Below are 26,351 nucleotides of genomic sequence, written 5' to 3'. Positions count from 1 at the left end.
TGAAGTCTGATTAAAGCTTCTACTCGATGGACAGGTGTGTGTCCAAAGCTGGAGAATGTGTACATACAAGTGTCATTTTAACGTCAAATGAATGAAAATGTTTTTTAGAGGAAGATACAATTACGGTTGGCAGTAGAGCTCTGCTCAGGGGTCATTAACTTGCTTTTGAGCCGTCTGGCGTGAGTTTGAATCCCACCTGGAGCTTCACAGGCAGGGTGCCGCATCAACGAGTTAAGCCGGGTGTCCTGTCTGCCAGCATTCCCTGGTAGACGTTTAGGATCGCACTGTGCCTTTCGAAAAGAGTCGACCGGGGAGGTTACCGGCACCCAATGGCCTTGTCTCAACTTCCTGCTCAGAGGAGCAATGGCAAACCAGGCAATGCATTTTCTGCCTTTTAGTTGCTGTCCCTTACAAACTGAGATTTCTTCTGAGATCTCATGAGATGTAATCGGAGATCTTCGAACGCCGTTTTCCCCGGACATTTAAACGACAATTGGAACACATTGTGGAGGAGCTTGGTATACTATAAATGAGGTGTCCTGGACGGAATTTGTAAAACTTGTGAAATCCTTTGAATATAACAATGATGTGTAAATCACTCGGTGTGGTGTTGTGCCGTCACAATCATCGATTCACGCATGCTGAAGGTCCACGAGTCAAATCCTCCTTGTTATGCCAGGGTGGCTCGGGTTGCACATTTTGCAGGTGTTGCATCATGGAGCACTGCATCGCAGGCACAGCCGCGCCCTCGGCCAATGATGCCATCCTTCACAGAGTAGGGGGCGAGCTATTGCTGGCACCCTGAACGGAAAGAGAGTAGCAATTCTATGTGTGGGAAAATTTCATGCTCGGTCAGGGTCGTCCAGATAGCCCAGATGGCAGAGCGCTGGCACGGTTCACCAGAGGACCTCAGCTTGATTCCTGGTCTTGGCAGGTAATTTTCCCACACATGTCACTTAATTCGTTATAATCCTCTTCATTTATTTAAATTACAAATTCCTGCCCTAACCTACAGGGGGCACTGCATCAACGGCACAGCTGCACCCTCAGCGAATGATGCCATCCTTAATGAAGATTAGGTGAGCTATCGCCGGCGTCCTAAACAAATTAGAAACTCCTGCCTTCATCTGCAGGTGCACGGCATCACCTGTACAGCCGCATCCTTAGCCAATGATGCCATCCTTCACGAAGAGTAGGTGAGCTATCACCGGCACCTTAAAGAAAGTACATAATATTCATAGAAAACTTAGCCTGCGTTCGTGCGAGCCAAGTCTTCCGTTTTTTTTTCTTTGATCCAATATGTCTGCCAGACCACGTGACGATGACATTATAAATTCATATTCTCTAATATAATTGCGTAGATCATGCTCAAGAAATTTCAAACTGATCACATTAAGTGTTGTCCCTGTCAAATTATGACGTCATTATGGCACCAATGACGTCATCGTTAACAACACTTTTTTCCACGTCGAGTTGTTTACAATGAGCCATGTTTAAATTTTTTCCATGGAGCGGATTCGGAGATAGAGGTGCAATGTTTTCCGATTTTTCCAAGATGGCGCCTGTACCACATTCCCTATGACGTCATAATTATCATTAAAAAATTACGCGGGGGGAGGCGCTTCTATGGTCCAAATTTCATGCCAAATTGGACCAACCGTTGCCGAGAAAATGAATTTTAGCAATGCAGACACGCACCATGTACATATGCCGCACGTACGTACCCGAATACCTAACCCTGCTTTCGCTTCGAGAGCCCAGGGTACTTACAAACTCCTTCCCTAACCTACAGGGGGCACTGCATCACCGGCACAGCCGCGCCCTCAACCAAAGATGCCATCCTTAACGAAGGGTAGGCGAGCTATCGCCGGCATCCCAAACAAATTACAAACTCCTGCCCGAACCTACAGTGGGCACTGCATCACCGGCACAGCCGCGCCCCCAGCCAATGATGCCATCCTTAACGAAGGGTAGGCGAGCTATCGCCGGCATCCCAACCAAATTACAAACTCCTGCCCGAACCTACAGTGGGCACTGCATCACCAACACAGCCGCACTGCACTCTCAGTCAATGATGCCATCCTTAAGGAAGGGAAGGTGAGCTATCGCCGGCATCCTAACCTACAGGGGGCACAGCATCACCGGCAGCGGCACAGCCGCGCCCTCAGTCAATGATGCCATCCTTAAGGAAGGGTAGGTGAGCTATCGCCGGCATCCTAACCTACAGGGGGCACAGCATCACCGGCACAGCCACACCCTCAGCCAATGATGCCATCCTTAAGGAAGGGTAGGTGAGCTATCGCCGGCATCCTAACCTACAGGGGGCACTGCATCACCGACACAACCGCACCCTCACCCAATGATGCCATCCTTAACGAAGGGTCGGCGCGCTGTCGCCGGCATCCTAACCTACAGGGGGCACTGCATCACCGACACAGCCGCATCCTCACCCAATAATGCCATCCTTAACGAAGGGTCGGCGCGCTATCGCCGGCATCCTAACCTACAGGGGGCACTGCATCACCGACACAGCCACACCCTCAGCTGACGATGCCATCCCACAGCCTTGTGCTCACGGAGGTATATAATAAACTGGAGAGCCAATGACGGCTGTCGGCTGAAGCTAGCGGAAGTTGCTTGGCGGCCATATTGGGAAGCCGATTGTGACATTCGTCCACATCCATCAGGGCAAGTAATACAATACACCGGACTCGAACATGCAACTAAATTGGAAGTTTATTGTTCAATAGTTGTTATTTTTCCTTAGCTATCTGATGCCAATAACTGCAAATGAGGGTTGTATAAATTACAGCACTAGGTGGTTTGCCATTGCCTTCCCACTTCGCAGTAGCAGTAGGTAGGGCAGGAAGTTGTTCAGGGTCCTGGTACGAATCCCGATCCTGGTATTTCACGGGCAGGGCGACTGATCATCCTGGCGAACGTTAAGCCGGCTGTCTTGTCTGCTAGTGAAGGAGCTGGGGCTCCCACGTCGATCGGGGAATCGGAATCGGGGAATGGAAGCTGAATGACAGTTGGAAAGTGCCTGTAGCATACTTTATGATAAATGGATTGTCGGGGAAGGAACAGGCGAATTTGGTGACACAATGTCTACTAAAATTGCATGATATCGGTGCAGAGGTGGTTTCCTTAACTTGCGATGGACCGTCCGCTCATTTGACAATGTTACGTGAGCTAGGTGCCGACATCACGCCGCAGAATGTGAAACCAACATTTCCCCACCCAGCAAATCCCGAAAAGAAAATTTGTGTTGTACTCGATGCATGTCACATGCTTAAACTTGCAAGAAACTGTCTTGGATCCATGAAAATGATGGAGGATGGCAACAAAAAAGTCATCGCGTGGAAATACATCCAGGCACTCTTTGATCTGCAGAAGAGGGAAGGCTTGCGTCTGGGAAATAAGCTCTCCCGGAAACACATCGAGTGGAAGAGCAATGTCATGAAGGTGGACACAGCTGCTCAGACATTGAGCACTAGTGTGGCAGATGCAATTTGGTTTTGCAGGGACACTTTGCAACTATCAGAATTTCAGGGCAGTGAGGCTACCTGCCAATACATTGAAACATTGGACAAACTGTTTGACATTCTAAATTCTCGCAATCCATTGGCACGAAACTACAAGGCACCACTCATGACATCACGAGAAGGACTTTTCCTGCCATTCCTGGATACTGCCTACAGTTACTTGTCCAACATCAAAAACATGAATGGTCAAGTTATGACCAATACGCGTTTGAAAACCCCCTTCATTGGTTTCATGATCTGCATAGAGAGTGTCAAAATTTTGTATTTCACATATGTCAAACCTGCCTCATCTCCCCTGCGATACCTGCTCACGTACAAAATGAGCCAAGACCACATTGAACTTTTCTTTGGAGCGGTCCGCATTGCATGTGGAAGTGGGAATAACCCAACGGCCCGGCAGTTTGTTGCCGCATATAAGCGCCTCTTGATGCGACATGACATCAAGTCTGCAAGTGGGAACTGTTCTGCACAGGACTCAACCAGAATCCTGAATGCGGCTTCCTTCAAGTGCGTTGCAAAGCAGGCTGTGCCTGACGAGAGTCACGACATGTTGGTGGCCAGACGATACGACCTGGAGTTGAGATCGCCGGCAAAAGAGGACCACGACTATGCGGATATTCCAAATTTTGAGCAACTTTCCATCTTTACAGAGTCATGTGTTGGCTCTATTGCCGGCTATGTGGTGAGGATGGTGAGGAAGACTCTGAAGTGTAGCCAATGTCTTTCTGCATTGACCAGTAACAACGAAGAATGGCAAACCACACCAATGTACAGCCTGATTGTTACCAAGAACAGGGGTGGCCTCATAGTTCCCTCGCACAGTGTTGTTCGTGTCTGTGAGGCGACTGAACGCTGTGTCAAGAGGCTCCTGGCTGTAAGCAATGGCAAAATGCCTCGTGAAAGTGGGATAAGAGTGGCAATTTCCACTTCTGTCCTTTCTGAGGTCGGTCGGTCTACATTTGCTTCCTTGGATCGGCACATGTTTGACTGTGAGGCAGACAGCAACCATGTGTTTGCTTTAATACATTCTGTATCACAATCATACAGCAAGATACGTTTCCATCATGTTGTGAGAACACTCGATGATGACATGAAGGAAGAGCGCATCAGGAAAAAATATTGCAAACTGGTCCTGTTTGCTCACCAGTGAGGCAACACCAGAGCAAGCTGAAATATAAGAGCGACCTCATCTCTACATGGTGTGGGTGTGTTTTGTGGGTTAACTGTGAATTGTGTGGGTTAACTACATGACAGCGTTTCATGTCATTTATGTGACTGACTCACTGTTGATGTGTTGCTGACCCATGTCAGTGTAGAATAAACTCTGGTTATCATTATATCTGCGTGGTTTCTAACATCTCGGTAATAGAAACATACACATCTTAGTTACAATATAATGACTGAATTAAGTAACATCATATAACATGACAACAAATCAGATCTTTATATTGAGGAATATTATAGAACAAGCCAAAGAATGGCAAACGACGATGTACCTCAATTTTATAGATTTCTAGAAAGCTTTCGACTCCTTGCCCAGAGAAAGTCTGGGTCATAATGAAGGAATACAGCATACCTGGAAAATTAGTGAACCTTGTAAAAGCCCTTTACCAAGACTTTCAATGTGCGGTCGTCGACCAAGGTGAAACAACAGAATGGTTCAAGGTGAAGACAGGAGTTAAACAGGGGTGTAACATGTCAGGATTCTTATTCCTACTAGTGGGTGATTGGGTCATGAGAAGAACGATAAAGAACACCGAGCGGTAATTTTGGGCACTTTTTTTTCAAACAAGCTCTAAACCATTGGATTCCCCAGGAAAAATGCGTCTAGAACCAACTTCAAACTTAATGAACACCATTTCCTTAAAGAACGGGATTCTGAGCCCGAATATCAGTTCAAATATTAGTATTCTATATTAATTAAATAGTCGGCGGTCCTAAAATTCGCTCCAGCTGCATCATCAGTGCGCCACGCCTTTGCTTTGACAGGCTTACGATCGGCTTCCCAATATGGCCGCCAGACTATTTCCGGTGGCTTCACGGCGGCTAATGCTGCGAGGTGGCCAATTGGCTCTCCATATTATATACCTCCGTGCTTGTGCTGCATTACCAAAGGCAAAGAAAACCTTGTAACTGACAAGGGTGTATCCTCCCTGTAATGACAAGTGAGGCTGTTGTTTTATCATATTATTTAATCTTTCCCCACATCGCGATTTGTTTTTTAAATATAAACTTGACCAAAAATTAATGTACTTGGTGCAACAATTTGAGCGGATTTTAAAAGATTTTAAATTATATAATTGAGAATGAGAATGCAGGCAGCAGTGCAGTGATTATGACTATGTTTGAGGTTAATGCATTTTCACGGTAGTCGTGAAGTGATCGGTTTACGGCACGGTAGTCGTGAGGCGATCGGTTTACGGCACGGTAGTCGTGAGGTGATCGGTTTACGGTAGTCGTGAGGTGAGCGCCGGTTGTTGTGCTTATTAAACCGTGACGTAGTTTTTGTAAAATCTCTAAGGTGATTTGCAGGTAAATGTGACTCCGTACCTCAGACAGGTGACCACATTCACCTTGTAAAAGCTTGAATTCATATTTACCTGTGATGGAATGTTTCACGGTGTTTTGTGTTTTTCTCCTCAGGAGTTGGTGCGCCATGGCCGAGGTCGAAGTGACCGTCCAGGCTTACACCAAGATGGTGCTGCACGCGGCCAAGTACCCGCATCGAGCTGTGTGCGGTCTCCTCCTGGGGGACAAACGACCCCCGGACCTCGAACGCATCAGCTTTGTGGACGCCGTACCTCTGTTCCACGTGGCCCTGCCCCTCGCCCCCATGCTCGAGGTGGCCCTAACGCAGGTACGTGACCACCTGTGGCATCGTGATGTGTACGGGTTACTGATCCGATCGGTGACGAAACCGCCCGTTGTCTAGTTCAGGAGGCCGACCCTGGCAAACGACGATGGTCTCTCGCACAACCCGCACCTCATGAAGGTTTTTGATGCATTTTGTGTTCGAACAAACACCAGGAACCTCTCCAGGGTCTGTGTCGTCAAGATTGTGGTGTAAGGTAGTTTGTGCAGGTAATTGTTTGCGATGGAGGTTATTTCACCATTTGATTTTGAGATTGCAAGGAGGGGTGACATGTTGGTAGAGTGTTATAAATTACTCGAATTATAATATACTAGGGCATGCCCGTACTATATATAAGCTAGGACGTGCCCGTACGTGGGTGCCCGTTCCTTGCCAAAAAAAAAAAAAAAAAAAAATTTGTGTAGGGGTGTGTGTGTGTAAACATCCTAGGGCGTGCCCGTACGTGGGTGCAAAAAAACATGCGTGCAAACAACAACAACAAAAAAAAACTTTGAAACCACGTGGCAGTAACGACCACAGAACCCCCCCCCCCCTCTATTTACATGAATGGTTTGGTCCATTCGCAACGACCACAGAACCCCCCCCCCCTCTATTTACATGCAATGGTTTGGTCCAAAGCGAACGGCTTGCAGTGTTTGGTAAAGAAATCGCCATAGCTCGGTAACTACTTGTCCGATTAATTTCAAACCTTGAAAAGGCACATCCTCGGGTCCCCAGCAATATACCTGGCAAGTTTCAAGTATATCGGACCGGTAGTTGTCGAGAAACAGCGGTCACAGACAAACATACACACATACAAACACACATACAAACACACATACACACATACACACAGAGATTAATGGAATTATAGATAGACTAGGGCATGCCCGTACGTGGGTGCCCGTTCGGAAAAACATTCCAAACCGCGTGGCAGTAACGACCACAGAACCCCCCCCCCTCTATTTACATGAAATGGTTTGGTCCATTCGCAAAGCCAAAGCGAACGACCACAGAACCCCCCCCCCCCCTCTATTTACATGAATGGTTTGGTCCATTCGCAAAGCCAAAGCGAACGACCACAGAACCCCCCCCTCTATTTACATGAATGGTTTGGCCCATTCGCAAAGCCAAAGCGAACGACCACAGAACCCCCCCCCTCTATTTACATGAATGGTTTGGTCCATTCGCAAAGCCAAAGCGAACGACCACAGAACCCCCCCCCCCCCCCTCTATTTACATGAATGGTTTGGTCCATTCGCAAAGCCAAAGCGAACGGCGAACGGCTAAATCGCCATAGCTCGGTAACTACTTGTCCGATTAATTTCAAACCTTGAAAAGGCACATCCTCGGGTCCCCAGCAATATACCTGGCAAGTTTAAAGTATATCGGACCGGTAGTTGTCGAGAAACAGCGGTCACAGACAAACATACACACATACACACATACACACATACATACACACAAACAAACACACATACACACATACACACAGAGATTAATGGAATTATAGATAGATAACACTGGAACATGCAAACTGTGACAATGCACAGAACACTAGAACATGCAAACTGTGAAAATGTGCACATAACACTAGAACATGCAAACTGTGACAATGTGCACATAACACTAGAACATGCAAACTGTGACAATGTGCACATAACACTGGAACATGCAAACTGTGAAAATATGCACATAACACTAGAACATGCAAACTGTGACAATGTGCACATAACACTAGAACATGCAAACTGTGAAAATGTGCACATAACACTAGAACATGCAAACTGTGACAATGTGCACATAACACTGGAACATGCAAACTGTGAAAATGTGCACATAACACTAGAACATGCAAACTGTGACAATGTGCATATAACACTGGAACATGCAAACTGTGACAATGTGCACATAACACTGGAACATGTAAACTGTGACAATGTGCACATAACACAGGAACATGCAAACTGTAACAATGTGTACATAACATTGGAACATGCAAACTGTGACAATGTGCACATAACACTGGAACATGCAAACTGTGAAAATGTGCACATAACACTGGAACATGCAAACTGTGACAATGTGCACATAACACTGGAACATGCAAACTGTGACAATGTGCATGTAACACTGGAACATGCAAACTGTGACAATGTGCACATAACACTGGAACATGCAAACTGTGACAATGTGCATGTAACACTGGAACATGTAAACTGTGACGATGTGCACATAACACTGGAACATGCAAACTGTGACAATGTGCACATAACACTGGAACATGTAAACTGTGACAATGTGCACATAACACTGGAACATGCAAACTCTGACAATGTGCACATAACACTGGAACATGCAAACTGTGGCAATGTGCACATAACACTGGAGCATGCAAACTGTGACAATATGCACATAACACTGGAACATGCAAACTGTGACAATGTGCACATAACACTGGAACATGCAAACTGTGACAATGTGCACGTAACACTGGAACATGCAAATTGTGACAATGTGCACATAACACTGGAACATGCAAACTGTGACAATGTGCACATAACACTGGAACATGCAAACTGTGACAATGTGCACATCACACCAGGACATGCAAACTGTGACCATGTGCACATAACACTGGAGCATGCAAACTGTGACAATGTGCACATAGTTTGTGACATGCGCGGGTTTGGAACAGTTGGACGGGCGACGCGCGGGTTTGGAACAGTTGGACGGGCAATGTAATGTGCAGGTTTGGAACAGTTGGACGGGCGACGCGCGGGTTTGGAACAGTTGGACGGCACGACACGCGGGTTTGGAACAGTTGGACTGGCGATGTGCAGGTTTGGAACAGTTGGACGGGCGACGCGCGGATTTGGAACAGTCGGACGGATGACGCGTGGGTTTGGAACAGTCAGACGGGCGACGCGCGGGTTTGGAACAATGGGACCGGCGACTCACGGGTTTGGAACAGTTGGACGGGCGACGCGTGGGTTTGGAACAGTCGGACGGGCGACGCGCGGGTTTGGAACAGTCGGACGGGCGACGCGCGAGTTTGGAACAGTGGGACGGGCGATGCGCGGGTTTGGAACAGTGGGACGGGCGACTCGCGGGTTTGGAACAGTCGGACGGGCGACGCGTGGGTTTGGAACAGTCGGACGGGTGACGCGCGGGTTCAGAACAGTCGGACGGGCGACGCGCGGGTTCGGAACAGTTGTACGGGCGATGCGCGGGTTTGGAACAGTCAGAAGGGCAACGCGCGGGTTCGGAACAGTCACAAGGGCGACGCGCGGGTTCGGAACAGTAGGACGGGCGACGCGCGGGTTCGGAACAGTCGGACGGGCGACGCCCGGGTTCAGAACAGTCGGACGGGCGACATGCGGGTTCGGAACAGTCGGACGGGCGACGCGCGGGTTCGGAACAGTCGGACGGGTGACGCGCGGGTTCGGAACAGTCGGACGGGCGACGCGCGGGTTCGGAACAGTCGGACGGGCGCCGCGCGGGTTCGGAACAGTCGGAAGGGCGCCGCGCGGGTTATGAACAGTCGGAAGGACGCCACGCGGTTTATGAACAGTCGGAAGGGCGCCGCGCGGGTTATGAACAGTCGGAAGGGCGACGCGCGGGTTATGAACAGTCGGAATGGCGACACGCAGGTTTGGAACAGTCGGAATGGCGACGCGCGGGTTATGAACAGTCGGAAGGGCGACGCGCGGGTTTGGAACAGTCGGAAGGGCGACGCGCGGGTTTGGAACAGTCGGAAGGGCGACGTGCGGTTTTGGAACAGTCGGAAGGGCGACGTGCGGGTTTGGAACAGTCGGAAGGGCGACGTGAGGGTTTGGAACAGTCGGAAGGGCGACGTGCTCTTTTGGAACAGTTGGACGGGCGACGCGTGGGTTTGGGAAAGTCCCAGAGCTCTTTTTCACACAAGAACGAGGTAGTTAATGTGAAGAGCCTCACTGTCGGAAGTTGGTGGATGCCCGTCATTACTCTGCTTCTTCTGACAGAACAGCCAGTACCGGACGCTGTATGCTGTTGTGCCAGCCTTTGGAGCACGAGTGTATAAACTGCATGCAAACTTCTCGCACATTTTCATTGTCACGCTTTCCACTCATGGCTGCTGCCCAAGTTGACACACTTTGCAAAATTTTACCATAGAAGTGTCTCCGCCTGTATAATTATTTATTCATAATTATGACGTCATATGTCACGTGTTACGGACGCCATCTTGGAAAAACGTTACACCTCTATATCTACGAAACCGCTCCATGGAAAAAAATTAAACTAGACTCATTGTAGGAGATGTAGGAGGAGGTGCAGAAATGTGGAGGTGGTGGAGATGCTGAGATGTTGGGGGAGGTGCAGATGCAGATACATTAGGGAAGTGCATGGGGCAGATGTGGGGGGGATTTGGGGGAGGTGCAAGGCAGAGATGTGGAGGTGCAGAGACGTGGGGGAGGTGCAAAGGCAGAGACGTGGGGAGGGGCATGAGGTGGAAATGCCAAGATGTTTGGGGAGGTGCAGAAGCAGATACGTGGTGGTGGGGGGCGGGAGGGGGGTTGAGGGAGATGCAGCGGCAGAGAGACTTTGGGGGGATGTGAGGGTGGAGATGCTGAGATGATGGGGGTGGTGGAGGCGAATACGTGAATGGCGGGGGGAGGTGTGGAGACATAGGGTGGGGAAGCAGGGGCTGGAATGCAGGGGACATTGAGTGGTGAGGTGGGGTCCCCGTGCATGCATGATATGATGTGGAGTGTACGAGCTGTGCTTTTGCTCTTTTACTGTGTATAACTTTGATACACTGATACAGTAAGCACATGCAACACTCATTCTCTTTTATCTTCAGCTTGACATCTGGTGCCAAGAGCACGATTTGGTTATTGCTGGTTACTACCAAGTGAACGAAAATCAGCACGACACAATGTGAGTTCCAGGAACGACATCTGTGTTAACTCTGTTTAGCATTCTTATCTGAACCAATATGATGCTCCTTATGATGCTTGCTGATGCTTGAGATGGGTTGAACCATTTACTTTACAGTACTATAAGTATTTGTTGATAGTTTATTAATTTACATTAACTTCACTAAGTTCACTAATGTCCTTGTCCTTCAACTGATTCATGTCCAAACTCCTCAATGGGCTGAATGAATGAATGAATGAATGAATGAATTTCAGCTGAAATAACAAAATTGAAATAACAAAATTAAATAAACAAAATAAAAAATAAACAAACAAACAATAAACAAATAAACAAATACAAATAAACAAAATTAAATAAACAAATAACAAATTAAATAACAAAACAAAATAAGAAATAACACCTAGCCTGGTGTTGGCTTAGTGGTTAGGGTGCTGGCTTGGGATCCGAGGATCCTGAGTTCGAATCCCAGTCGATCGCTGAATTAAAGGGCCACAGACACAGAAAATCATGTTTGGTTTAATTAATAGATATTGCTTCACTTAACACTTAATCGTCCTTTTTTTTGAATAAATATCACTCGATTGGCCCCCGCCACCCAAAAAACGGCGATTTGATTGCTCAATGCTCATGTGACTGGCTACGTCATCGAGGGAATTTTTGTTGCTGCTGGTAGTTTTTAATAATGATTTTGACTATCAGAAGATTCTTGGTCAGGCAGTTATCATTGCGTGCTGAGAAACCTTTCCCTCGATTACATCACACAGGTGACATCATGAATGAACATCACGATTTTAGGGGCGGGACTCCACTACCAGCTAAAAACTACCAGCAGCAACAAAAATTCCCTCGATGACGTAGCCAGTCACATGAGCAATCAAATCGCCGTTTTTTGGGTGGCGGGGGCCAATCGAGTGATATTTATTCAAAAAAAAGGACGATTAAGTGTTAAGTGAAGCAATATCTATTAATTAAACCAAACATGATTTTCTGTGTCTGTGGCCCTTTAACGCCAGGGTGGTTGACTCACAATGACTCAGCCTGTCATCCTTCCGAGGTCGGCAAATTGAGTACCAGCTTGCTGGGATGAATGATCCCGGTGTGTACCCCGGTTTAGAATAGGTACACCGTATCCCTGCGCATCGTAAGAGGCGACCAAGGGTTGGCATCAGGAAGGGCATCCGGCCATATAAACATTGCCTCAAACAGGGAACCATGATTGTCATGGGGCCCGCAAGGCTAACCCCCGCTCTAACGGGGAAAATGGCCTTAAAACGATCATTCATTCCTCAATGGGCTCCAGAGCAATAATAAATAAATAGGCCTTGTAAATATATAGTTTTAGCTCTTACATGAGCCTCGACTCTGTATTAAAAAATAAAACGGCGCCTTCAGAAAGTATTCACACCCCTTGACTTTTCACATTTTGTTGTTTGAGCTTGAATTAAAAATGGATGAAATTTAGAATTTTTGTCACTGATTTACACAAAATACCCCACAATGTCAAAGTGGAATTATTTTTATTTATTTTTAGAATTTTTTACAAATGAATTCAAAATGAAACTGAAATGTCTTGAGTCAATAAGTATTAAACCCCTTTCCTATGACACTCCAAATTGAGCTCAGGTGCATACAATTTCCTTTGATCATCCTCGAGATGTCTCTACAACTTTATTGGAGTCCACCTGTTGCCAATTCAATTGATTGGACATGATTTAGAAAGAAACACACCTTTCTATATGGTCCCCACAGTTTACAGTGCATGTCAGAGCAGAAACTCTACCATGAAGTCAAAGGAACTGTCCGTAGAACTCCGAGATAGAATTGTCAGGAGGCATAGATCTGGGGAAGGGTATAAAATAATTTATGGTGTTGAAAGTTCCCAAGAGCACAGTGAGCTCCATCATTAGTTCGGAACAGTCGTCTTGGAAAATCGGAACAGTCGTCTCCAGGAAATGGAAAAAATGTGGAACTACCCAGACTCTTCCTAGAGTTGGCCGTCCGACCAAACTGAGCAACCGGGCAAGAAGGACCTTGGTCAGGGAGGTGACCAAGAACCCAATGACCACTCTGACAGAGCTATAGAGTTCCTTGGCTGAGATGGGAGAACCTGCCAAAAGGACAACAGTCTCTGCAGCATTTCACAAATCTATGTTTTATGGGAGAGTGGCCAGGTGGAAGCCACTGCTGAGAAAAAGGCACATGACAGCACACCTGGAGTTTGCAAAATACCTTAGACTTAGGCTGCAGCGAAGATTTACGTTCCAACAGGACAATAATCCCAAGCATACAGCCAAAGCAACATGGGAATGGCTTCAGAACAAGAATGTGAAAGTCCTTGAGTGGCCCAGCCAAAGCCCAGACTTGAATCCCATTGAGAATCTGTGGAAAGGGCCCGTATTCAGAAACATACTTAAGTCCAAGTATAACACTTAAGTACCTCCTAAATTAGGTTTTACGAACAAGTGGTATTCAATATGCTACGTACCTAATATATTACACTCAACTTCATGCTTATATTTGAGACACCTCCAGGGGAGTCTTAAGTGAACGTAAGTTGTCCACACACTGTATATTCTGTCCACTTTCGACCAGACAGCGAAGAGGAATGGCTGCATTACTTCTGATAGCACAAGAACGGCTGGTTCGACGGCGTGCAATTCGTCGAGAACGAGTATTTCATGACCAACTTCATCCGCTAGATGAGTACTATGATGTCGAACTATACCAACGATACCGCCTTGACCGGCAAACAATTTTGGATGTTATTGATGTTATTGGTGATAATCTTGATCCATTGACATTGCGAAACCACGCATTGCCAAGGGAACTAAAGGTTTTGGCAGCTATACGTTTCTATGCGACCGGAGCCTTTCAGCTGACAGCAGGAGATACAGTGCATGTATCACAACCAACGATGGCATAACAGAAGATTGAAACCATTCTCACCTGTTTCAGCAAGTTCTTTTCTGTACACGCGGTATTCATCCTTCATAACTGAGCACATGTTCTGCCATTTTTTCTGGTAGTCCTTGTCACTCCTTACCACGGTAGGATTTCTTCTATTCATGGCCTCGGTTATCTTAACCAATGCGTCACGCTTCTTTCTGTTCGAAACGGCGGCAGAAAACTTTGATACGATGACAGCAATGTGCTTTTCAGACTCTTCACACATACGGAAATTTTCAGCATCAGTGAAATTTTTCTTTCGCTTCGTAGATGTAGTGTTCCCTGCCATGATGAAGGGTGGAAAGAATGCCTAAGGTCTTCCTACGACTTACAACAGCATTAAATAATAGCATTTGGTTTTGAACCCAGTTATGTAGTCCCGTCCTTATGTCATGGCACTCAGCCAAACCACAGAAACTGACACAATCGTGCAAGAAATGTGATCATTAACCCTAGCAACGGCCAGTCAAAACGGTTAGGTGTTATGCCTATATTTAGGTGTCGCACTGAGTGAGGTGTAACACTTAAGGTCATTTATGAATACCGACATAAGTCTTAGTCCTCAGTAAGTGTCACACATGGAGTTTAAGTGTACTTAACATAAGAACGTTTATGAATACGGGCCCTGAAGATTAATGTTCACCGACGCTCCCCATCCAACTTGACAGAGCTTGAGAAAATCTACAAGGAAGAATGGGAGAAACTCCCCAAATCCAGATGTGCAAAATTGTTAGACATACCCAAGAAGAATCGAAACTGTAATCTCTACCAAAGTCGCTTCTATGAAGTATTGACTCAGGAATTTGAATACTTGTGTAAATTAGATATTTCTGTATTGCATTTTTAATGATTTTGTATACATTTCGAAAAAAATTCCACTTTGACTTTATGGGGTATTATGTGTAGATCAGTGACAAAATCTCAATTTAACCCATTTCAATTCAGGCTGAAACACACTAAAATGTGGAAAAAAAACAAGTAGTGTGAATACTTTCTGAAGGCACTTAGCATTTCTAGCATTTCTATTTTTTACGTCATGTCTGGAACAACGTTTGTCTGTCCATCTGATGTACGTTTGTATGTATGTCCCTTCCACTGGCATTTTGTGGGTTTATTCCCTTTAAAATTCGTTTTCTCTGCAACCGTTGGTCCGATTGACACAAAATGTTCACCATAGGAGTGCCTCCTCCTGTAGAATTTTAAAATAATTATGATAAGATATAACACCTATAAAGATGACATTGTACGGGAGCCATCTTGAAAAACGAAAACATTTGCACCTATATATATATTTCTCTCTGAAACTGCTCCATTGAAAAAATTGAAAGGTGGCTCGTTGCAAAGTACTCCCCATGGGGAATACAACAACAACATGCATTTTAAGGCCATTTTCCCTGCTAGAGCGGGGGTTAGCCTTGCGGTCCCCATGACAATCTTCTCCATTTTGCCCTATTTTCTGCATCTCTCCTTGTTAACCCCCTTGCCCGCATTTCTTCTTCCACCATCTTTAGCCAAGTCTTTCTCGGTCTTCCCCGTCCTCTACTTCCTTCTACATCAATTTCCATCACTCTTCTCAACCAGTCACTTTCATCCTTCATCAACACATGACCAAACCATCTCAGCCTGTTCCTCTTCACAGCATCAATCACAGGCAATATTCCCATCATCTTTCGCAATTCATCATTTGTCTTCCTCTCTCTCAACGATACTCCGCACATCCATCGAACCATTCGCATTTCCACCCTTTCCAGCCTTCGTTGCTGCTCTACGTTCATTACCCATGTCTCGCTCCCATAAATCATAACACTTCTCACACATGCAGCATACACCTTTCCCTTCAGCTTCAGCGACACTCTCCTCCTCATCAGCACGCCACTCAGTTCCCGAAACTTCTTCCATGCACATCTCACTCGAGCAACCGTTGCCGAGTCTGATCCACCTTCTCCATTCAGCATGTCTCCGAGGTAGCAAAATGTTTTCACACCTTCCAGCTTCACGCCGTCTCCAAGATCCAACTCAACATTTCCTCCATCTGCAGCTCCCTCTGTGCACACCTTACATTTGAATGTAGCTGCCACACTGGTAAATGACCCTCTCAGACCACTACATTTTTGATGAACCCACTCAGCGCACATTGTACATTGAATGGAGTTCACTCCGACACCCTTCCTGCACACAGCACACGGCCACTTCCCAGTTCTTTCCACCTCACCACATGCTTTACCACTTGCCATCACCTTCGTCTTTCCGATATTCACCTTCAGACCTTTTGTCTCCATGCATTCCTTCCACTTGTTCATCTTTTCCTTCAGTCCATCCATACTTTCCGCAATCAACACCAGATCATCTGCATACAACAACTCCCACGGTAAACCCTCCTTTACGTTCTGAGCCAGCATCTCCATCACAGCTACAAATAGTAGTGGACTTAGTACCGACCCCTGATGCACTCCCACCTTCACCTCAAACTCACCACTGCTCCCGTCCTTCGTCCTTACAGCTGTGCGCGCTCTTTTGTACATTGCCGTCACTACTCTGATCAACCATTCCTCCACTCCTAACTTCCTCAATGCCCATGTCAATACTTTGCGTGGAACCCTATCGAATGCTTTCTCCAGATCAACAAACCCAAAAAACAACTTCTTCCTCTTCTCCATGTACTTCTCCTGCAACTGCCTCACAATGAAAAGCGCATCTGTCGTTCCTCTTCCTGGCATAAATCCAAACTGCATTTCGTCGATCTTCACTTTCTTCCTTATCCTCCTCTCCAACACCCTTTCCAATACCTTCATTCCATGCTCCAATAACTTTATCGCTCGGTACGAGCCACACTCCAGAGGGTCACCTTTCCCCTTGTATAGAGGGACGAGGGTACTCAGTTCCCAATCCACTGGAATGCGGCCTTCTTTCACCACCAGATTACAGATCTCTGTCATTCTCTTCACACCCCAACTTCCTGCTGCCTTCAACATATCTCCCACAACTCCCGTCGGCCCTCCCGCTTTTCCACTCTTCATTGCTGTTATCGCTTCCTCAACTTCCTTCTCAGTTATCTTCTCTGCCGGTCCTAAAACTGGGTTACTCTCTATGTTGCCATCCCATTCATTCTCTTTATTCAACAGCATTTCCATATATCTTTTCCATCTTCCTTTAATTCCATCTGGGTCGACAACGATTTGTCCCACTTCATCCTTCAAGCAACTCACCCCCATCACGTCACACCTCTCTTTCGCTATGTGCTTTGCAATCCTGAATACTGCTTTCTGACCCTCTTCTGAATCCAAGCGTTCTCCAAACATTTTCCTACATGCCTCCTGCGCCTTTGCTACCTCTTTCTTTGCAGCCTTCCTGGCTGCCTTATAACTTTCATGCTCTGCTGTTTCTGCTCCCGTACCCTTCGACTTCTGCCACTCCTTGAACTTCTTCCTCTTCTCGTCAATCCTCTTTCCAACTTCATCATCCCACCACCATGTTTCCGAGTGCCTCGGTGGTCCTTTTGTCCATCCACATACCTCACCAACGGCTCCCAACAGACTAGCTTTCATTGACATCCAACCACTTTCAAGCTCAACCACATCATCCTCTACCCTACTCAGCCTCTCTTTTAATGCCTCCCTTACTGTCACCTCTTTCAACCTCCACACCTTCATTCTTGGTTGGTACTTCACCCGCCGAGCTCTCCTCGCACCTTTCATTTTTATGTCGCAGACAACCAAGTGGTGCTGTGAAACAGCCTCCTCCCCCGGGATCACCTTTGTGTCCCGGAGGTGCCCCCTATCTCGCCTCCGCACCATCAGGTAGTCAACGGTTGTCGTCGACCCACCTGACGTGTATGTAACAAGCTTATTATCCTCTTTCTGGAACTGAGTATTACAAATCAACAAATCAGCTCCATCAGCAAACTCCAAAATCCTTTCACCTTCTCCATTTCTCACACCATATCCGTAACCCCCATGAACTCCCTCAAAACCATCCATACTCCTTCCCACATGTCCATTCAGGTCTCCTCCCACCACAACAACCTCTTCATCTTTCACGTTTTCCATCAGCTTCTCTATCGCACACCAGAACTTGTCCTTCTCTTCATTGCTTCGACCAACCTGCGGAGCATATCCCGAGATGACGTTCACCAAGAGCTTTCCAATCATCATTTTCACCATCATCAACCTATCACTCACTCTAGTCACACTCACCACACTGTCTACAAACTCCTCAGAAAACAGGACACCAACACCATTCACGCCCTCCGGGCACCCTTGCCACACAAACTTGTATTTCTGTCCCTGCCTACCCTTCACCATTCTCACACCACTTCCCTTCCATCTCGTCTCTTGCACACAACATATGTCCACTCTTCTTCTGACCAATACTTCCACCACTTCTCCTGATCTCCCTGTCATTGTCCCTACATTCCATGTCCCAACCCTCAGAAACCGATCTCCACTTCGGGTTGCACCCTGCCAATATGTAGTTGTAATTGTCATGGTTCTCTTTTTGAGGCAATGTTTTTTATGGCCGGATGCCCTTCCTGACGCCAACCCTCTTAGTCGTCTCTTACGACACGCAGGGATACGGTGTACCTATTCTGACCAGGGTACACACTGGGAAACGTTTAAAACATGGAAATTCTTGGGGGGGGGGGGGGGGGGGGGGCGTCGTCAGCATCACGGCTGCAGTTTAAACATATTCCAACAATATCCAAACAGAACCATGAAAACCATGAAAAACAATCTGGGAAAAGTCTCCAAGCGAGAACGTGGATTTGAGAAGGAAGGAGCAGAGGCGGGAAAGAAACGAGATACAGGGGGTGCCCACAAGCCGAGACGAGGAGGAGAGCGAACAAACGTGTCCGGGAGGGGAGAAAGAATCAATATAGAATTCTTTGTCTAGGGAGGTGAGGTGAGGGGGAGAAAATAAAATAAAAGAAACAAGCAATGCAGCGGAGGAAATAACCCAAACCGACAAAACACTGACGGGGGAGGGAAGCCCCAAGTTACCAGGCCGCGCACGAGGTACGACTCAGAAAACGATTAACTACACACAAGTTTGTACGAATTACAAACCAATACCAACCAGAAACACACAATAACACGTACACAGCAAAATAACCAGTGGAAATTTGACAAAGACAAGAATGGGAAAACACTTAAACTTCGATGCTGTGGAGAGCTCGAAGTACGCTTCACTCGCCCGAGGAACCGGAAATCCATCCATGGGGAATAACACATGTTAATGATGTCATAGGTGCCATCATTTTGATGTCATAAATCGACAAGTAGAACACTTCATCCGATCAGCATGATATTTCTTGAGCGTGATCTCGAGATCAATTTGTCGAGAAAAAAAATTGATGACGTCATCGGTTACGTGGTTCGGCAGCCATATTTTTACAGCGCAGCACGCAGAGCAATGCTGTCTGGAACAGCGTTTGTCTATCCGTCCGTTGTATGTATTTATGTGCCTCGCAAGCATCCACCAATCAGAGCTGAGGATCTGGTCACCTTATGGGGACAGCAGATCTTTCACTCAGCAGATCCAAGCCCAGCTACACCGTTGTTCGACTATATCGATCCTGTTGATTATACACCATACCAGCACATAATCCAGTTCCACCAGGTTGTTTTAAGGGAATTGGTTTCCATAAGAGCATGGACAATTTGGGAGTTTGACAGGAACGTCTTTTGACAGCATAAAGGCAGGGACCCATGGACATTCTGGAGAATGTAAATTGTGACTGCCTCAGTACCCCCTTTCTTCAAGTCTGCATCCCTCGCCTACCTCCCAATTCCAAGTATACATCCCTCCCCCCTCTCCCCTTTGCCCCCTCCTCCCCCGCCTCTCAACTCCAATTCCACCTCCAAGTGCGCATACCTCCCCCCCCACCCAACTCCAATTCCACATCAACCTCCTGCCCCTCCCCCTTCTTCCCAATCCCTCCCACACTCGTCCCAACTCCAAGTCCCCATCCCATCACGTCTTCCCTACCTCACAAGGACACAGACCGATTACAAATGTAGCGACTTTGGGCCAATATGCAAGGTATCAGTTTTTCTGGTTTCCAGTTTTTCATTGTTTTTGTCCAATTAGGTTTTCAGTTTTTCATTATTTTCATTCATTTGGTCTCCTAATACCCCCAATTTTTTGGGGTATTAGGAAAATATGCAAGGCTGTGTGACATCAAGAGCTTTCCCTCACTGAAGGCCCCACTCATAACCTACAAGGATTCCCTGTGCAGTATACAACAACACAACATGCATTTTAAGGCCATTTTCCCTGCAAGAGCGGGGGTTAGCCTTGCGGTCCCCATGACAATCTTCTACATTTTGCCCTATTTTCTGCATCTCTCCTTGTTAACCCCCTTGCCCGCATTTCTTCTTCCACCATCTTTAGCCCAGTCTTTCTCGGTCTTCCCCGTCCTCTACTTCTTTCTACATTTATTTCCATCACTCTTCTCAACCAGTCACTTTCATCCTTCCTCAACACATGACCAAACCATCTCAACCTGTTCCTCTCCACAGCATCAATCACAGGCTCTATTCCCATCATCTTTCGCAATTCATCATTTGTCTTCCTCTCTCTCAACGATACTCCGCACATCCACCGAACCATTCGCATTTCCACCCTTTCCAGCCTTCGTTGCTGCTCTACGTTCATTACCCAAGTCTCGCTCCCATAAATCATAACACTTCTCACACATGCAGCATACACCTTTCTCTTCAGGTTCAACGACACTCCCCTCCTCATCAGCATGCCACTCAGTTCACATCTTCCATGCACATCTCCCTCGAGCAACCGTTGCCGAGTCTGATCCACCTTCTCCATTCAGCATGTCTCCGAGGTCGCAAAATGTTTTCACACCTTCCAGCTTCACGCCGTCTCCAAGATCCAACTCAACATTTCCTCCATCTGCAGCTCCCTCTGTGCACACCTTACATTTGAATGTAGCTGCCACATTGGCTAATGACCCTCTCAGACCACTGCATTTTTGATGAACCCACTCAGCGCACATTGTACATTGAATGGAGTTCACTCCGACGTCCTTCCTGCACATAGCACACGGCCACTTCCCAGTTCTTTCCACCTCACCACATGCTTTACCACTTGCCATCACCTTCGTCTTTCCGATATTCACCTTCAGACCTTTTGTCTCCATGCATTCCTTCCACTTGTTCATCTTTTCCTTCAGTCCATCCATACTTTCCGCAATCAACACCAGATCATCTGCATACAACAACTCCCACGGTAAACCCTCCTTTATGTTCTGAGCCAGCACCGCCATCACAGCTACAAATAGTAGTGGACTTAGTACCGACCCCTGATGCACTCCCACCTTCACCTCAAACTCACCACTGTTCCCGTCCTTCGTCCTTACAGCTGTGCGTGCTCTTTTGTACATTGCCATCACTACTCTGATCAACCATTCCTCCACTCCTAACTTCCTCAATGCCCATGTCAATACTTCGCGTGGAACCCTATTGAATGCTTTCTCCAGATCAACAAACCCAAGAAACAACTTCTTCCTCTTCTCCATGTACTTCTCCTGCAACTGCCTCACAATAAAGAGTGCGTCTGTCGTTCCTCTTCCTGGCATAAATCCAAACTGCATTTCGTCGATCTTCATCTTCTTCCTTATCCTCCTCTCCAACACCCTTTCCAATACCTTCATTCCATGCTCCAATAACTTCATCGCTCGGTACGAGCCACACTCCAGAGGGTCACCTTTCCCCTTGTATAGAGGGACGAGGGTACTCAGTTCCCAAGCCACTGGAATGCGGCCTTCTTTCACCACCAGATTACAGATCTCTGTCATTCTCTTCACACCCCAACTTCCTGCTGCCTTCAACATATCTCCAACAACTCCCGTCGGCCGTCCCGCTTTTCTACTCTTCATTGCTTTTATCGCTTCCTCAACTTCCTTCTCAGTTATCTTCTCTGCCGGTCCTAAAACTGCGTGGTTTAGGTCCTAAAACTGCGTATTACCAAAGACTCTCTATGTTGCCATCCCATTCATTCTCTGTATTCAACAGCATTTCCATATATCTTTTCCATCTTCCTTTAATTCCATCTGGGTCCACAACGATTTGTCCCACTTCATCCTTCAAGCAACTCACCCCCATCACATCACACCTCTCTTTCGCTATCTGCTTTGCAATCCTGAATACTACTCTCTGACCCTCTTCCGAATCCAAGCGTTCCCCGAACATTTTCCTACATGCCTCCTGCACCTCTGCTACCTCTTTCTTTGCAGCCTTCTTGGCTGCCTTATAACTTTCATGCTCTGCTTTTTCTGCTCCCGTACCCTTTGCCTTCTGCCACTCCTTGAACTTCTTCCTCTTCTCGTCAATCCTCTTTCCAACTTCTCATCCCACCACCATGTTTCCGAGTGCCTCGGTGGTCCTTTTGTCCATCCACACACCTCACCAACGGCTCCCAACAGACTATCTTTCATTGACATCCAACGACTTTCAAGCTCAACCACATCATCCTCTACCATACTCAGCCTCTCTTTTAATGCCTCCCTTACTGTCACCTCTTTCAACCTCCACACCTTCATTCTCGGTTGGTACTTCACCCGCCGAGCTCTCCTCGCACCTTTCACCCTTATGTTGCAGTTAACCAAGTGGTGCTGTGAAACAGCCTGTGCAGTATATCATCTCCAATCAAGTTGAATAAATAAATAAATAAAATAAAAACTCACACTTCACCTCAAACTTGAGGTTCCATTTGTCGGAGAATTTGTTAGATTCTAAAATAATGAAGTTTTCTTGAAATAAAATAGACGAAAAGGAAATGACTTTTTTTGTACACCGCTCCCTTCCTATTCCATCTCCAGGCGTTGCACGACGTCATTTCTGGGCACCGAAGGGGGCCCGGTGCTGACGCGTGCTGAAAGGGAGTACTCAGTTTTCACTCCGGTTTCTTGTTTTCTTGTTTGTCCGGGCGATATCTCAGCCATCCTTTGAGCTAGGTAGCTGAAATTTCAGCACAATAGTGAGCACGTGTTTTGGCAAAAATTGTATTTTTTATTTTTTGACTAATCAATTAATTGATTAATTACTTAATTATTATCGATTCATTTAGTACTTATTTATTTCCTTTCTCATCTGGGCAATATCTCAGGCACCTTTTGAGTTTGGAAGCTGATATTTGGACACAACAATGACCAAGTAATTTGTCTGTAAATGGTATTTTTGATTTATTGATTAATTGATAAATCGATTAATTATTTGATTATTCGATTAATGACTTAATTAATTGATTTTTTTAAAGTTACAGATTCGGATGAAACGGTGGTGGTTTAGGTTTTCTATTAGTCAATTGTTAAATAATTTAATTATTGTACGATTATTTATTTATTTTCATTATTAATCATTTATTTATTTTCTTTCTTATCTGGGCAATATCTCAGGCAACTTTTGAGCTAGGAAGCTGATATGCAGATACGACAGTGACCAAGTGATGCGGCTATAAAGTGTATTTTTGATTTATTGATTAATCATTTATTTATTTAGATTAATGACTTATTTAATTTATTTTCAAAAAGTTACTGCTTCGGATGAAACACTGATGGTTGAGGTATGCTATTAGCCAATTGATTTAAAAAATATTTTATGACCATTATTTATTGATTTTTATTATGCAATTAATCAATTATCGTACACGTCTCCCTCCCAATACTGTCTGTATGTGCTACATGGCAGTATGGCCGTGCGCCGAGCAGAATAAATTTGCAGGGATGTTAGTCATAACCAAGTCTAGAAGAGATGATGTACTGTTGACTGAGATTTGAGTCGGGAAATTGACAGATTGTGTCAGTCCCAATGAGTCGCAGAAGTCCTTTCCTGAGGTGCCATGGCTGATGCAAAATGAATATAATATTCAAGAAAAGAAAGTATTCAACAAATATTAAAGAAATTAATATAACTCAAAATTGCATGAATAACAGTATTTCGAAACCCTCCACATCCATTGTCTGAATCTAAGAGCTGTTAAATGAGGTATCATTCAGCATCATAAGTGCTGCGGTTACGACGTTTACCTCGTTCAGATGCAATCGGGTAACTTGCATTTATATATACATATATACACGATATTACCAAAGATATTGGGACAGTAAGGAAATGTGCAGCATTATTTATTCCTTCACAGCCATTCATTTAATTTCCCTGGGGTCACCATGGCATCCATCTCCAACCCTTCCTATTAAATGTTGAGAGATTATGATGTCGTGCAGAATATTTCACTATTGCTCGAGAGCACGTGCAGGTTCAGTGGTGCTTTGTGTTCTATTGATTTTCCCCCTCTTGTGGCATCCCAACATGTTTTGATTGGATTTTATGTCAGGCCTCTGGCAAGCAAACTGGAGAATTTCAATTTTCTTTTATCTTCACAACAATTCATAACGGACAGACGCAGCAGTATTGCGAGGTGCATTGTCATGCTATTTTGCTAATACCTTGTGCACCACTCGGCTCAAGTTGAAAACCGTGCTTCCCGGACCTGGCCTGCGTACAATCGTCTATCTGAGCCGAGTGAAAAGCTCTTGTTTCCAGTCGGTGTACACATCGGCATCGTGATTGGGGGATGGGATGGGCCAGACAGGGCCACCGCCATGAGTGCAAATGTGGAAAGGGTGCCAAGTGACATCCCCCCTCCCCCAAAAGAGTTTTCATGCTCCATTTGGTTGTATATAATTGTGATCCGTGTGTATAATTGTGATATAATTGTGATATCACAATTGTCGATGTGATAAACTCTGTGATACGTGTCAATTTTTATGTCGATGTTTACCACCTCTTTCCATCCGGTTCAACATTTTTCGTAAATACCAATCGCCTCCGAACAGTAAATAAATAGGTATTGGTAATTATAGGGCTGGGGTCTGCATAATCTTGTCTAATTCTAATCTTGTCTAATTGTCTTGTGAATCTTCGAACAGACAAGGTTCTGTAATTACACATTCTGTAATATGGAGATCGGCCGTAGGCTGAAAGGATGGAGGGTTATAATTGTTGGACAGTTATTTCATAATTACATGTTTATCAGATCCAGATGTCTCACACCATATGAGCACAATTTTGACGGCCAGGATCACATATCAAGTTAGTTCATTAACTTCCTCATCCCAAATTAGGATTGGAATCCCCACCTTCCTCTAATTTCACCCTCTTTATAATGTATGCAGCCATCTGAGGATAATTGTAATCGGTGTTCTTTTTTTTTCTTCTCTTTCACGGGTGGAGTTTCCTTAAGCCCGGTCCGCGTGTACACACGAGATGTGCCTTGATGTATGACGTATGGTGAGGATAGGCGTGTGAGGGGGAAAAAAGCGAAGGGGTCTCACGATGTTTACCCTTCTGGGTAAACATAGTGAGATGCCTCACTCAGCGAGTGACTAGGAGAGTGCACACTCCCATCAAGGCTCTCCAACATGGGTTCAAATCCTGTCCCAGCTATAAATTGTCATCCCGGTGTTTCAAGGGCAGAGCGATTCATCAATGTGTGTGCCTTCTCTCGGATGGACGTTAAATTGGGTGTCCCGTCTGCCGGCATTAGTTGTCACTGGGTGAACATATTTGATGGGCGTGTGCAGTTCTTTTCTATCCAACCTTGAGGGCTTGACCGACCCGTTTCGGGGCTACTAAGCCAGTCCGTGGTGTGAGGTGCATTTCTGGGCCCGTGAGAAACGGCACATCTATCAGTGATTTCGGACCTTGAATGTGTTTCTCCGAGCAATAATCTGAAATCTTGTCTTCATAGCCTTTTAGAACCTCTTTCTTCTCTTCTGTTACTCGGTGCTTTGAAAAAGTGACAAAGAATAATTATCCCCATGCTTTTTGAAAAAGAAAAAAAAGTCTGTCCGTCATATCTCTTCCTAAAGGTTGGGCAAAAATTCACCAAACTTTTTAGTTATGATCACCACATGGAATGAAGGTGCAACAGTAGTCATTTTTGGCCTCACCCACTGGGCCGTGGTTGAAAGACCATATACCTAAAAATGCAATTACAGGCACATTTTAAAATATTTTTTAACGAAACTTTGTATAAGCAATCAACATTGGAAAACGCTTGACAACTGTAACGATTTT

The 26,351-nt window shown here is 45.8% G+C and overlaps 1 protein-coding gene across 3 annotated transcripts in view; it reads left to right on the top strand.

Moving 5' to 3' along the window:
- Positions 1–5,841: 5,841 nt before the first annotated feature.
- Positions 5,842–26,351, top strand: part of LOC137426666 (ER membrane protein complex subunit 8) — a 46,682-nt gene continuing 26,172 nt past the window's right edge. The window contains exons 1-3 of one of the 3 annotated variants that reach the window (XM_068115437.2): positions 5,842–6,077; positions 6,189–6,402; positions 11,240–11,316. In XM_068115437.2, coding sequence (XP_067971538.1) covers positions 6,202–6,402; positions 11,240–11,316 — 278 coding nt within the window. In that variant the 5' untranslated portion in view covers positions 5,842–6,077; positions 6,189–6,201. The remainder of the gene's footprint in view (positions 6,078–6,188; positions 6,403–11,239; positions 11,317–26,351) is intronic. The other 2 variants (XM_078779152.1, XM_068115438.2) reach the window with 2 other exon arrangements.

The sequence above is a fragment of the Myxine glutinosa genome, chromosome 5 (genome assembly GCF_964187855.1).
Source record: "Myxine glutinosa chromosome 5, kmMyxGlut1.1, whole genome shotgun sequence".
In the NCBI taxonomy this organism is placed as follows: domain Eukaryota; kingdom Metazoa; phylum Chordata; class Myxini; order Myxiniformes; family Myxinidae; genus Myxine; species Myxine glutinosa.
The sequence above is the reverse complement of the archived record's forward strand: the minus strand, read 5'-3'. Positions and strand labels throughout refer to the sequence as shown.